The 14,708-nt window shown below is 44.2% G+C and overlaps 1 protein-coding gene across 1 annotated transcript in view; it reads left to right on the forward strand.

Annotated features, from left to right (window-relative positions):
• The window catches only part of shank2b (SH3 and multiple ankyrin repeat domains 2b), a 222,288-nt gene that overhangs the window by 17,893 nt on the left and 189,687 nt on the right, over nucleotides 1-14,708 (forward strand). The window contains exons 5-7 of the mRNA XM_085358502.1: nucleotides 8,589-8,746; nucleotides 9,352-9,519; nucleotides 14,356-14,472. Coding sequence (XP_085214628.1) covers nucleotides 8,589-8,746; nucleotides 9,352-9,519; nucleotides 14,356-14,472 — 443 coding nt within the window. The remainder of the gene's footprint in view (nucleotides 1-8,588; nucleotides 8,747-9,351; nucleotides 9,520-14,355; nucleotides 14,473-14,708) is intronic.

The following is a 14,708-nucleotide window of genomic DNA, read 5'->3' on the forward strand; positions in this document are numbered from 1 at the left end:
CTGCCATATTGAGATAATCCATCCCACCTCACAGGTGTGCCACATCAGGATGCTGATCTGACATCATGAGTAGTGCACAGGTGTACCTCAGACTGCCCACAACAAAAGGCCACCCTGGAATGTGCAGTTTTTTGCGCTATTGGGGGTCTGGGGACCCAGAACCGGTCAGTATCTGGTGTGACCACCATTTGCCTCATGCAGTGCAACACATCGTCGCATGGAGTCTATCAGATTGTCAATTGTGGCCTGTGGAATGTTGGTCCACTCCACTTCAATGGCTGTGCGAGGTTGTTGGATATTCGTGGGAACTGGTACACGCTGTCGCATACGCCGGTCAAGCACATCCCGAACATGCTCAATGGGTGACATGTCCGGTGAGTATGCTGGCCATGCAAGAACTGGGACATTCTCAGCTGCCATCTGCCCTGAACAATGTGAACCATGATTCATCCGTGAAGCGCACACCTCTCCAACGTGCCAGACGCCATCGAATGTGAGCTTTTGCCCACACAAGTCTGTTACGGCGACGAGCTGGAGTCAGGTCAAGACCCCGATGAGGACGACGGGCATGCAGTTGAGCGTCCCTGAGACGGTTTCTGACAGTTTGTGCAGAAATTGTTTGGTTGTGCAAACCAATTGTTCCAGCAGCTGTCTGGGTGGCTGGTCTCAGACGATCTTGGAGGTGAACCTGCTGGATGTGGAGGTCCTGGGCTGGTGTGGTTACACGAGGTCTGCGGTTGTGAGGCCGGTTGGATGTGCTGCCATATTCTCTGAAATGCCTGTGGAGACGGCTTATGGTTGAGAAATGAACATTCAATGCACGGGCGACAGATCTGGTTGACATTCCTGCTGTCAGCATGCCAATTGCACGCTCCCTCATTGCTTGTGGCATCTGTGGCATTTTGCTGTGAGACAAAACTGCACATTCCAGGGTGGCCTTTTGTTGTGGGCAGTCTGAGGTACACCTGTGCACTACTCATGATGTCAGATCAGCATCCTGATGTGGCACACCTGTGAGGTGGGATGGATTATCTCAATATGGCAGATGTGCCCACTACCACACATTTGGACTGATTTGTGACCACTGTTTGGGAGGGATGGTTATATTGTGTATCTGGAATGAATTTTAGGTCTCTACGTCCATCCCATGGGGAATGGGAGCAAAAACAAAAGTGTTGCATTTATATTTTTGTTCAGTGTAGATCATCTGGCCGTTCAGTGGATTTCGAGTGGCTGTCAAGATGCCACACCTAAAAAAGGAAACAGGGCGAAAGAGTCAAAGGACTGGACTGAAAATCCAAATTTAAAAAGTTTCCATCAAATCATCACTGATGACTGTTGAAGAGTTCAGGAAAACATTTACATTTACATCTACTGTATAAAATGCAGTGCAGGCTTTGTCATGGCATAGCTTTCATTTCAGTGATTCCACACTGAGCTTTCACTCAGTGTGGAATCATCTTGATAGATAATGGAGAGCTTTAAAACATCCTGAGGCGATAGCTGGATCCTTGAGAGGTTACACAGATAGTCCAAGTTCTCCACAACAGCACATCAATATTTGCCATTGTCCCTGTGTTTATGGTGTTGTAAACATGTGTGGCCCATAAGCATGCATTAGGAGACATGTCTGACCTGTAATAACATGGAGCTGCACTCACCTGTGCCACTCAACTGAAAGAAGCCAAACATGCACTTTAGTACAACAGTAAACATTGTTCATTCTGATGAGCGGTGGTGTAAAACACAAAATCCCACACATTCAGTGTTCTAAGTTTGCAGGGAAATAAAAAACCAAAACCCTTTATGATTATGGAAGAATAATAGAGCTGCTCCTATAATGATAATACCAACATCTTAGCTAATATCCAAAAGCTTTAATGCTTAAACAAGCAACATGTAACTCATAAACCCTTCATTTCATAGCATCACACCAGAGACTGTGTGAAAAGCCATTCTTGGAAATGTAAGGGGTGGGTTCTCTTAGTTCAAGCATAAATTTGTTCCTTGACTGTGGTTAATAATTCATACTTGTATTTTAAAGGCGGTAACAACTTTATCTATTTTTAAAAGCTACAGACTTTTTATATAGAATAGAATAGAATAGAATTCAACTTTATTGTCATTGCACATGCACAGGTACAGGGCAACGAAATGCAGTTTGCATCCATCCAGAAGTGCTTTAGTGATATAGATATATTACAATATATATTATAATATAGATATGTGAGTATATTACAGAAATGGGTCTATTATGGTATGTTATAATGTACACGGTATGAAGTATGTTGTGAATATTCTATAACTATAAGTATGTACAGGCTGTAGTGAGTACAAGCTATGTACAGGCTTTGAACAGGATATAAATATGAAAAACTATACAGAATATGAAATAAATAACTTTACAGAATCTGAGATATAGAGCTATACAGAAATGGGAACTATGCAAGTTGTAAACAGTTGTAGGATTAAAGATTATCGAATGTACAGAATGATTATTTACACAGAGCTATACAGTAGTGCAGTTAAGATAAGTGAGGGTGTAGATAGTTTCTACAGAGGCTATATAAAGTGCTAGTGGTTGTGAGTGGTGGTTCAGTCCATGTTATTATTGTGTGTTTGAGGGTACAGTTGTCCATTGTGGGTGTGTGTATGTTCAGTCCATGAGTTTAATGTGGGTCAGATGTCAGGAGGCAGAGTTCAGGAGTCTGACAGCTGTGGGGAAGAAGCTGTTCCGGTACCTGGTGGTCTTAGTCCGGAGGCTCCTGTGGCGCCTCCCAGAGGGCAGGAGGGGGAAGAGTCCATGTGATGGGTGACTGGGGTCTTTGATGATTTTCCCAGCCCTTTTCAGACACCGCTTCCTGTAGATGTCTTTTATGGCAGGAAGTGGTGCTCCGGCGATGCGCTGGGCAGTTTTCACGACCCTCTGCAACGCCTTCCGGTCCGAGGCAGAGCAGTTCCCGTACCAGACTGTTATACAGTTGGTCAGGATGCTCTCGATGGTGCAGCGATAGAAGTTCACCAGGATGTCTGAGGACAGGTGGTTCTTCCTCAGAGTCCTCAAGAAGAAGAGGCGCTGGTGAGCCTTCTTGACCAGCTTGGAGCAGTTGGTCGTCCAGATCAGATCCTCGGAGATGTGGACTCCCAGGAACTTGAAGCTGCTCACACGCTCCACAGCCGTCCCCTTAATGTAGGTGGGCGGATGTGGGTCAGCATTCCTCCTGTAGTCCACGATGAGCTCCTTGGTCTTCTCAGTGTTAAGCAGCAGGTTGTTTGTGTCACACCACTCACCCAGACGATCCACCTCCTCCCTGTAGGTCACCGTGGTGTCATCTGCAAACTTAATGATGGTGTTAGAACCACCGGCAGGTCTGCAGTCGTGGGTGAAGAGGGAGTAGAGGAAAGGGCTCATCACACAGCCTTGTGGTACACCGGTGTTCATCGTGATTGTAGATGAGCAGCGGTTATCCAGCCGGACATGTTGGGGGCGGTTGGTCAGGAAGTCCAGTAACCATTTGCAGATGAGGGAACTGATACCCAGGTCTGTCAGTTTCCTGATGAGTTGTGAGGGGTGGATTGTATTGAATGCTGAACTGAAGTCTATAAACAGCATTCTGGCGTAGGTGTTGTTGTTGTCCAGGTGTGAGAGGACAGAGTGCAGTGCGATGGAGACTGCATCCTCTGTGCTCCTGTTCTGGCGGTATGCGAATTGGTGGGGGTCCAGGGTGGGGGGAGACAGGATTTGAAGTGTGCTAGGACCAGCTGCTCTAAGCACTGGTCCTATCAGCCTTTCACTAAAATATCACCCACTCTCCAGCTCAGTACAGATTCAACAGTTAATGGGTGTGGTGAGGCATGGTCGGCGATGCCGTGCGGACGCACCTGCACGTCATCTGCAATCACGCCCGCCGTGGTAAAATACAGGGGAGCAGGGGTCTGCTCCGGCCGGAGGAAGAGGAGTGGCTGATCGAGCCGGGAGCGGCGGCGGTGACAGAGGAGACGGAGGTCCCAGAGCCAGGGGAGCCTGCTCGATTGGAGCTGGCGTGCACCAAGCTTGAGATCGGCGTGCTCGCCAGACCAGCCTCACATCCACCAGAGGCCAGTGCATGCCGGACATCTGCACAGGTCCCTGTGAGCAGGGGCTCACAACCATGCCCGCGGGGTTGTGCCAGCTTGCCAGAAGAGACACAGTCCTGTCACCGGGTTGGAAACTGGTTGGGGGAGTAGGTCTGGCCGGATGGCTCCCTGGCCTCAATCAGGCGATGGGGGTGCGTGGTGAGGCGTTGTCGGTGATGTCGTGCAGACGCACCTGCACGGCATCTGCAATCACACCCGGCGTGGTAAAACCGGGGGAGCAGGGGTTGTGTGTTGTAAGTTGTGGTGTGATGTGCGGCTGGCAGCTTAAGAGCTGCAGCTGATGACAATAAATGGCTCTAAATGATGATCTGTGGTCCCGCCGTGCCTTATTCACACCACAATGGGATTGACAGAAAACTCTCAAAGCTTTTGCTAAAAAAAAACAACAAGGAGGAAGAGGAGACATTTACACTGAGATCTGAGCTTCTGGAGGGCATGTATTACTATGGCACAGAGAATCACTCATGGTTCAGCTGTACTTGCCCCTGAGAGGATGCTAATCAGACCGTGAGGACTTTAGAAGAACCGCCTGTGAGGAAGAAACATCAAGCTGCTCTTTTTCCTTTAAAAAAACAAAAGAAAGCAGAAGACCCTTTTGTAAGAAGGGATCACGTCTGTCGACCTTATTGTTGTTCAACCCCCCACAAAAAACCTCTCTCCAATCATTTGGTAAGCACCGATTTAAGTGCTGTTGACTCACCTGATTGTTAAGGATGACAATTATGTTTATTTATGTCCACTTAATGAATATGTCCAGTGCTGGAGAGCTTAACATGGTCAGTATTGAGTGGACAGACTGGCCATAAAAATGGTCTACCAAGGCAAATAAAGATGGAGTGAAGAGCAGAAGAGCAGAAGAGGTTATTAGGCAGAGAATTGAGGTTATCATATTGGGCTTTGAGAGCTGTTGGGCGCTATTGTTAAATGAATGTCTTGCTGCTTAGAGGAAGAGGCGTCTCTGGTGTTCAGGACTCAGCTCGTACCAGCTATTGATTACAGCCAGTGAGCAAAAGCTCCACGTGATCGCAGAAACAAAATAAAATCACTCGTCTTCGTCTAGCTCCCCATGTCTGCACTGTCAGCACAGTAGGACAAATCAAGCCTCATTTCCATCCCTTCAGAAGCTGCCACTTACCCACTTGGTGCCATTCATTTTGGTACAAGGCGAGAAATAGCTTTCCCACTCTCAAAAAGTGCTCATGACTCTTTGTCACAACAAACATAGCGACTGAATTTTTGGTCGCTCTTATCCAGTTTCACTACACTGGGCTCTGCTCTGCCACAACAATATTTCTCACATGTGACATTTTTACAAGAATGACAAACTAAACTTACACAAGTGTGCAGGAGACAGTATTATCTCTCAATATAATAAGGTAACTGAAAGAACTGCTGCTGGCTGGAATGAAATAATTTATTTTGACATAACTACAGAAAAATCATACATGCTTTCCATAGATGATTTCTGTGTCAGTTTAGAAATGATTGAGCATGACTGTTTGATATATCATCAAACTGGGTCACAGCTGTTGCTAAAGTGTCTTATTTTGATGACCTAATTGAGAAACATTCGTCGATGTTTAAATCACCTCAAAGTTTATCCCTTACTACTCTAATTAGTCTTGACCAGAGATGGGCAGTAACGCGTTACTTGTAACGCGTTACTGTAATCTGATTACTTTTTTCAAGTAACGAGTAAAGTAAGGGATTACTATTGCAAAATCAGTAATTAGATTACCGTTACTTTCCCGTAGGAACGCTGCGTTACTGCGTTACTAAAACCGTGATTTTTTTTGCGAGAATGTCTCATGACAGTGACGTAAGCAAGTGCGACGTTGGTGACAGCAGCTGTGTGCAGATCAACAATGGATAATATATCGAGTGCGGGAGAGAGTATGAGCGTGCAGCGTTTAAAGTGTGGAAGTACTGACCTTACTTTGAGTTTGATTCCATAAAAAGTGACAAAAACATTAGCGTCCATCGTGCGTGGAAAGAAAACTTCTTTTTACAGCGAAAAAAACCCCTAAACTTCCGAGCAAGCACCGAGTAGCTACGACGTAATGGGAAACTCACAGAGACACTCGCGCGGATTCTTCAACTGACCGCAGCACACCTGCACCAGGGTAACCCTCCGCCTACCCTGCTCCTGCTTTACAGGTGAAAATAGAGCAAAAGGACCGCTGAGTCTTTGACTTTATTTATTTTCTGCTGTGTTTTACTTGCATCTGTTTGAAAGAGTGAGTGAAAACACAAAAAATATTTTATTTTATGTGCTGGAATGTGCAGAAAATAGGTTTAAATGTTAAACTAATTTATTCAAGTCAGAGAATGTTGCATATAATTAAATGTTTTGCTTGATGCATAAAGTTAAAAGATTAAAACTGATAAAACAAGTTAAAAAAAGAGACTTTTCCATTTGATTACATTTTGTATGATGGATTATGTAGAAAAAGTAGAATTGGGCTGAAAGATCTATCACTTTATCACCTCTTCAGGTTGTAAATCGTGTTTTTAAAAAGTAACTAAGTAACTAAGTAACTAAGTAATTAATTACTTTTGAAAATAAGTAATCAGTAAAGTAACGGGATTACTTTTTTGGGGGAGTAATCAGTAATTAGTTACTGATTACTTTTTTCAAGTAACTTGACCAACACTGGTCTTGACAGCGAACTGACCTGTTTTTATCGGCCCGCTTCATGTCAGTTTAAATGAGGTAACAACCTGAACCTCGACTGTAAGCGCTGAAAGGTGTGCTGAAACCCCACTTGAATTATGGAATGGTGAAAAAAGCAATATGAAAATTTACAAACTCCCAAATGTTGCATCAGAAAGTATACATGAGAGCGCTCTCATTGAAATTCAGATTGCGCTTTCTGAAGCACGTATATATTTACCTCATTTTAGTATGTAAGTATAGGTCCATTCAAACTTGTATATCCACCAGTTTACTACAGTCAAGTGTTATTTGTACTAAGAGTGAGTCTAAAAGAAGCCAAATGCACGAGACCATCACAAAACACATCTTGTTAAAATGCACCGTGCAGCTGGGAGTCAGTTTTGGATTTATTAAGGACAAAAATGAGCCAAGCAGAAGCTGATGCACATTTTTATTTATTCCAGCATCTTTGTACTCTGCACCATTGTCATGTTGATGTCAAACTGTCAGTCGTGTCTATCGTCTACTCTGTTACATATTTGTACACATACTTGGTCAGTTCAGTCTTTAAGTGATGACGTGATGAATCCTGCTTCCAGGTCCAAACTACTCTGCGTTTATTAAGACTTGTGTTTCTAACATGTTTAAGTGCTTTGTATCTTGTTCTATTTAATCTGAAAAAGCCCCTAAAAACAGTCAATGATCACTGTCACCTCCCTCAGTTTTTATCATCACTGTTCATTTTAAAGCTCTGTTTTTAAACCCTTACGATGTAACTACAGCCCAGCCCATGCAACAGTATATGAATGACTAACCTCGTATTGTGGATGGATTATCTCAGTTGTTCTCCTGACTGAAGTTTGGTCTGTTTACAGCATTCTGCCATGCGATTGCATTTGTCTCTAACCATCAGGAACCCTCACGTTAACTTTTATCGAGTGGAAAGAAGTTAGCGTTCATCCTCCAGCTTCACTGTGTTTATGTTATGCTAACATAGCTGTGTAGCTAGCGATCACGTGGCACATCATTATATACCAGCTAGTCCAACTTCAGTAACGCTACAAACGTCACTGCTGTTTAGTTTTCTGTCTTCATTTATGTTGGAAGTGATAGCAGAGCTGTACGTTTGAATTTTTCTAGAAATCTCTCAGTCAGAACATGCTATATCATGCTTAGGTGGAAACTAGCGAGCTAACTTCCTGCTAACTTCTAACTCTGTTAAATTTAATAAATTCTGTTTTCATGGATGCCTGGATGTTAAACTTAATTGTTGCACCTGGTAAAGCAGCAACGCTGATCATTTTATTAAAAATGAAAGAATTTAGACAGTTTTTAACTCTGAGTGATGCTGCAGTGTTTGTTTGACCTGGCGTGGAGTTTGGACCCAGAAAGGGCTAATGACGTCAGACGTAAAGACCGGATACAGCCTATTCTGATTCCAATTCTTCATCATCAAAACCATAAGTGGAAAAACCTGCCTGAAACCAAGTGCAGAGTATACAGAAGAAGAATATTATTTGATCAGTGCATTTTGGTTCATGACTTTCATTGGGTTCATCAGCAGCAGATTTCACTTTACAATGCCTGCTTATACCACTTAACAAGTGCTAATTTTCTCAGGTGTCCTAAAGTGTTAAAGTAAAAGCAAATCTTAAAATGTGGTTTGAATGATAGCACACATGCTGTCCCTTGAGTTTTCAGTCTGCACTTTCTTTTTCTTCACTCTCTCTTCTTTCCAGACAGAATTTCAGTCATTAAAATATTTATTTGTTGTTGTTATTTCTTGTTTTTCTAGAGAGCCCATTGACATTTGCAGCTCACCTGGACAATGCGGGGGAGATCATAAAGGTGCTGAAGAATGGAGGAGCTCATTTGGACTTCAGGGCAAAAGATGGCATGACTGCTCTTCACAAAGCTGCAAGGTCGAAGAACCAGATTATACTCACGGTGAAGGTTCCTCTCCTTTCATTTGTTTAGCACTTGCTTACTTGTGCATTGCTGGCTTTCTTTGTGTTAGAAGCCCAATGAAAGTCTGACAGCTGATAGATCATGCTCGAAGATGTTTTGCTGCAACGTAACCGACATGCATTCTTAATGCATGCAGACCTGTCATTTCACAGCATGTTGAGCTGATTAAGGGATGATGCCTCTAACTGTACTTGTACTCGTGAAGTGAAGGCTATAGGTGAGTGTAGACAAGACTTCTGCAAGAGAAACAAAATGTGTTTTATCGTTGAAATCTCACAATGGACAGTCAGTTTCATAATGGTATGTGTGTGTGTGTCATGTGCACATGCATCAGCTTTTATATCAGCTTTTAACAGCTTTGAGTCTGTAAAAATATTTTGATTATAAATTTATGTAAATGTTAAAGAAACTTGGTTCCAGAAAACTGTTTTAGTGACTCCTGTGACTTTAGGTGAACTGAAATATCACTCACATTTGCACACAGCACGTGTGCAGGTTTGCGAGCTCTTTGCAAAGAAAGAATCACAGCTTATCTGCTTTATACTAATGTAGCAGCTACCTGTCTAACTTTCTTACCTGTCCATCCTTAGACGCTGCTAGAATTGGGAGCTTCTCCAGACTACAAGGACAGCCGGGGTCTGACTCCCCTGTATCACAGTGTGGTGGTGGGTGGGGACCCAGGCTGCTGCGAGCTTCTACTGAACCACCACGCTTCTGTGTGTTGCCAAGACGAGAACGGCTGGCATGAAGTTCACCAGGTACGACCCTGTGCACGACGTGCACCTCTAGACACGCACATAAAAATAGATTTAAAAAAAATTCCTCTGTGGTTATTTGGAACAGCTTGTATTAGTAAGGCACGCACACACATAGCCTTTCTCCGGCTGTGGGCGACTGTCTTGGCAGCTGTTACCCGTTGAAGTAGATAAAGGCATTTAAAGAGAGCCACTCTGCAGCAGTAACAAACTGTGAGCATCTCCACAAAGCGTGTGTGAGGTTGCGTTCAAGCCATCTGCTTTATCAGATTCCTTACATCTCGTTATCCTTGTGGAGCTGTCAAAAACTCTGCCCTCCCCCAACTGTCCCATTTCAGACATGATAACACTCTGCTGTCAATTAACAATTACATGTATAGGATGGCTGATGGTGGCTCAGACTGTAAAGTTTTCTTTACTAATCCATAAAATTCTGGAAAATGCCATCAAGGAACGTAACGAACACCATACGCTGGTATGTTTCATGCTAACAGGCAAACAAAGCACTGAGCGTTAGTAATGTAACAAACTTCATGGACACAAGAATGTTATCCCTTCACTGGACAGTAATGGCTTTATTGTATTGTTGGCGCTTGACAGATTAATTGATCTTGAAATGAATTGTATTGGTCTCTGAGAAGAAATTATTTTATTTTATAGTTCTATCCCAAAAGAACCACCAAGAAGCCAATTATTATCTCTTCACATAAAGGTAATTTTTTATCACATAATTTAACTTCAGCATAATAATATTAACACAATAATAACACAAGCCTATTGGGGAGATATTAAAGCTTTATGTTACATTTCTTCTAGACCAGTTCTTGGTACTTGGCAGAGAAATGCTTTTTTGATAGTTATTTTGAAGCAACTTTTATTTGTCCAAGTTGCATTAAAACAATGATCAGTCAGTTACACAGTTAAAAGTTTTCCTCGATTCATCCCAGAATAAGAAAGAATAAAAAGGAAAATAAACAAACTCCCCTTTCCCCTGAGAACTAATGTTTATATCACCATCTTTTGAATTTGATAGATAGATTTCAAGTAGGTTATCTTTGAAAGGGTCTGTGTTGGCCGTGCTCATCCTAAGAGCCAGCTCCAGGACTGCCTCCGGTCCTGGATGAGCGATGCCATCAGGTCCATCAGGAAGTAGGGTTTGATTGTTCTTAGACGTGAGACCGGCTCCTTCTCATGGAAGAGAAGCACCCTGTTGGCGTAGTTGGAGGCTTTCTCTATCTGCTCCACCGCTCACCTTCAGGGTGTACAGTATGGTGGCCCGGTGGTTAGTACTGTTGCCTCACAGCAAAAAGCTCCTGACTTTCACTCTACCATCTCTACCTTTCTGTGTGAAGTTTCCATGAGTTCTCTCTGGTACTCCAGCTTCCTCCCACAGTCCAGAGGGTCAAAGTACAGGGACTGACATTCATATGGAAATAGATTCAGGATTGGAGTGACCATCACCTGCCTTCTGTATATGGATGACATCAAACTGTATGCCGGGAGTGGGCAAGACATCAACTCACTGATCCATGAGCATTGGCCAAATGGTTGCAAATATAGGGAAAGTGATCTGGACTGAATATATGGAGATACCAGAATCAGAATCAGAATGGGGTTTATTGCCAAATGTTGAGCAGGTTTACAACATTAGGAAATTGCTGCGGTGCTTCAGTGCAAACATAGTGTCATAAATAGCACTTAAATAGACATGGAAAAAAATAAAAGTAGGGATAAGAATTAAAAGTGCTACGTGGAAAGATATATACATGAGTGCAGGTGGTGATCAGTGCCAAACATGGAATGATGCAGTGAACACAGCGTAGGGTCATGTGTTAGTGGCGGGTACAGTCATATGGTTATTGTTCATGTGTCCAACAGCAGAGGGGAAGAAACTGTTCTTATGGCGAGAGGTTCTGGTGCGAATGGACCGGAGCCTCCTGCCTGAGGGGAGCAGGTCAAACAGACTGTGTCCAGGGTGAGAAGGGTCAGCTGAGATCCGAGCTGCACGCCGCAATGTCCTGGAGGTGTACAGGTCCTGCAGAGATGGGAGTCTGCAGCCAATCACCTTCTCAGCAGAGCGCACAACACGCTGCAGTCTCTGTTTGTCCCTGATAGTGGCTCCAGCGTACCACACGGTGATGGAGGAGGTGAGGATGGACTCGATGATTGCAGTGTAGAACTGCATCATCGTCCGTGTTGGCAGGTTGAATTTCTTCAGCTGCCTCAGGAAGTACATCCTCTGCTGGGCTTTCTTGATGACGGAGGTGATGGTGGGCTCCCACTTCAGGTCCTGGGTGATGGTGGTACCCAGGAAGCGGAATGAGTCCACAGAGGTGATGGGGGTGTCAGTCAGGATGATGGGGGGGAGTGGGGCTGTGTGCTTCCTGAAGTCCACAATAATCTCCACTGTCTTCTGGGCATTCAGCACCAGGTTGTTGTGGCTGCACCAGGACACCAGACGTTCAACCTCCCTCCTGTAGGCAGACTCGTCCCCGTCCGAGATGAGTCCAATAACGGTGGTGTCATCTGCAAACTTGATTAGCTTGACAGACTGGTGGGTGGAGGTGCAGCAGTTGGTGTACAGGGAGAAGAGCAGAGGAGAAAGAACACAGCCCTGAGGGGAGCCGGTGCTGATGGTCCGAGAGCCAGAGACATTCTTTCCCAGCCTCACATGCTGCTTCCTGTCCGTCAGGAAGTCAGTGATCCACCGGCAGATGGGATCAGGCACATTCATCTGGGAAAGCTTGTCTCGGTCTGGAAGGATGGTGTTGAAGGCAGAGCTGAAGTCCACAAACAGGATCCTGGCGTAGGTTCCTGGGGAGTCCAGATGCTGCAGGATGAAGTGTAGGGCCATGTTGATGGCGTCGTCTACAGACCTGTTGGCTCTATATGCAAACTGCAGGGGGTCCAGGAGGGGGGCCGTGAGGGTCTTGAGATGGAAGAGAACTAGGCGCTCAAAAGACTTCATGACCACAGATGTCAGAGCCACGGGTCTGTAGTCATTTAGTCCAGTGGCAGGATAGTGGACAAAGAGAACAGTTATAAGTAGCTGAGTGTCCCACAGACCAATGGGAAGCATGATGAAGATGGACGGTCAGCCATAGCCAAATACCCACAAAAGCTAAGATAGATGCCAAGAAGGAAGCTCAAACAATAGGAATAAAATCTCCCCCCAAGATAAGCTGCTCAAAGTGTACATCACACAGCTGAAGACAAATTGTGATGTGAAATAGAAGTGGGAAGCACAGAGGCCCTGATCATGGCAGCATGAGAACAGGCCCCAAGCACCAGATCCAGAGAGGCAGGAGTCTGCCTACAGTCTGTCTCTAAGTGCATGGAGGCAACTGTTGTTGTAATTTGGTGCTAAATAAATGAAATTGAATTGAATTACCACAGCTGACAGACCCAAGTTCAGGCTGTGCAAAGGTGCCACAGAGAGTATTCAGCAAATAGTAGTAGGATGTAATCTGCCTCTCAGCGTTCACTGGGAGGAACAATCAAGTGGATGCAAAAGTGCACCGGAACATCTGCGGCACATGTGGATTAGGATATCCCAAATTCCTGATAGGAGACACCACCAAAGATGGTTGAGAACAGCGGGGCTAAGATCATGTGGGACCCCAGACAGGAGAGGAGCTGCTGGCAAACCAGTCAAACACAGTGGCAGCTGACAAGGAGCAGAAGATAGAATTTGCAATAGATGTGACAACCCAGCAGACATTACACAGCAGCATCAGAATGAAGAAGCACTGGAAAAAAGTCAAGTACCAGGAGCTGAAGTAACATCAGGAGCAGTTGGTAATAGGAGTGTTTTTGAGCCATAACCCCCAAAGAGTGGCTCCAGCCTAATGCAGGCACAGTATCTGTGTGTGTGTGTGTGTGTGTGTGTGTGTGTGTGTGTGTGTGTGTGTGTGTGTGTGTGTGTGTGTGTGTGTGTGTGTGTGTGTGTGTGTGTGTGTGTGTGTCATTCTGAATAAGGCCACTCTACATAGTGACTACTTTAGGTAATGTAAGTATGTTATGATGGTAAAACTTGTAATATTAGGATTCTTCACTTAGCAAAACATTTAATACAGAAAAATGTTCATGAGCTTGTTTAGTGCCAGATTTCATATGAGATCTCAGGGCTGGAGTCCCCAATGCTTCCCAGACCATTTTCCTTATTGTATTTGTTGGATTTCCCATGAGTGTTGGCTCCTGTGTCAAGTCTTTATTCAAAACAAATTTGGTGAATTTTGAAACAATTTTTCAAAATTCTGAACACGTGCACAGGACCACGTGCTCTAGGCTTTTCAATATTATATGTTACAAAAACGACAAAAAGATGAGCCCAGTGAAAGGGTTTAGATGCGTGATACTGAATACTGTAATAATGAATTTCTTTTCACTGTAACATGCTTTAGTTGATGAGCAGTTATTGATCTTCTCCTCTGACAGACCCATCAGTCTCTCAAAGAAGCTCCAGAGTAAATAGGCCATTTCACAATAAGCTCTTCCTCACACAATAACTGGCACCCGTCACTATAACTCCTAACTTCACTGATATTGACGAGGAAATTGGTTTATGAGCGCAGTAACTTCCTCCTCAGTCTGTTTTTTAACACCAGATGGCTTCATTTGTACATTCTGTTGCATTTTGATTTGCTATCGGATTTATTTAAGCCTTCCTCCTCTCATCCTATCCTTCCATCTTTTCATGACTGGGTTCAAACTGAGGGTACAGCTGCGTCTCATTTTGATGTTATCTCCTTTGCAGCACACTGACATCTAGTGTTGGAGGCATTTTACTGCAACTTCTCTCGAGTGGAAGCGTCAATTGACTTTTTTGTGTATGTGCAGGCTTGTCGTCATGGCCATGTGCAGCACCTGGAGCATCTGTTGTTCTATGGAGCAGACATGGGCGCCCAGAATGCCTCGGGAAATGCTGCTCTACACATCTGTGCCCTATACAACCAGGTGAGCCGTGGGCGATTACATATGTTGACAGTTCATGAACTGGAGCTCTATTAGGGTTAATGTAGATTTAATATTGATTTCTTATTCAAATCCATTTTCAGGGTATTTTTTTGGCATTTTAACATTTTTGCCACTCTGAGTGTCTTATTCATACGTGCAGGCACACAGTGCCGTAAAAACATTTTTGCCCCGTTCCTGATTTTTAATATTAGTCAGAGATAACCTATGCAAATAGG

Source organism: Diplotaxodon limnothrissa, linkage group LG1 (genome assembly GCF_057381915.1).
Source record: "Diplotaxodon limnothrissa isolate DT_005_m linkage group LG1, D_limnothrissa_male_GT1.1, whole genome shotgun sequence".
Lineage (NCBI taxonomy): Eukaryota > Metazoa > Chordata > Actinopteri > Cichliformes > Cichlidae > Diplotaxodon > Diplotaxodon limnothrissa.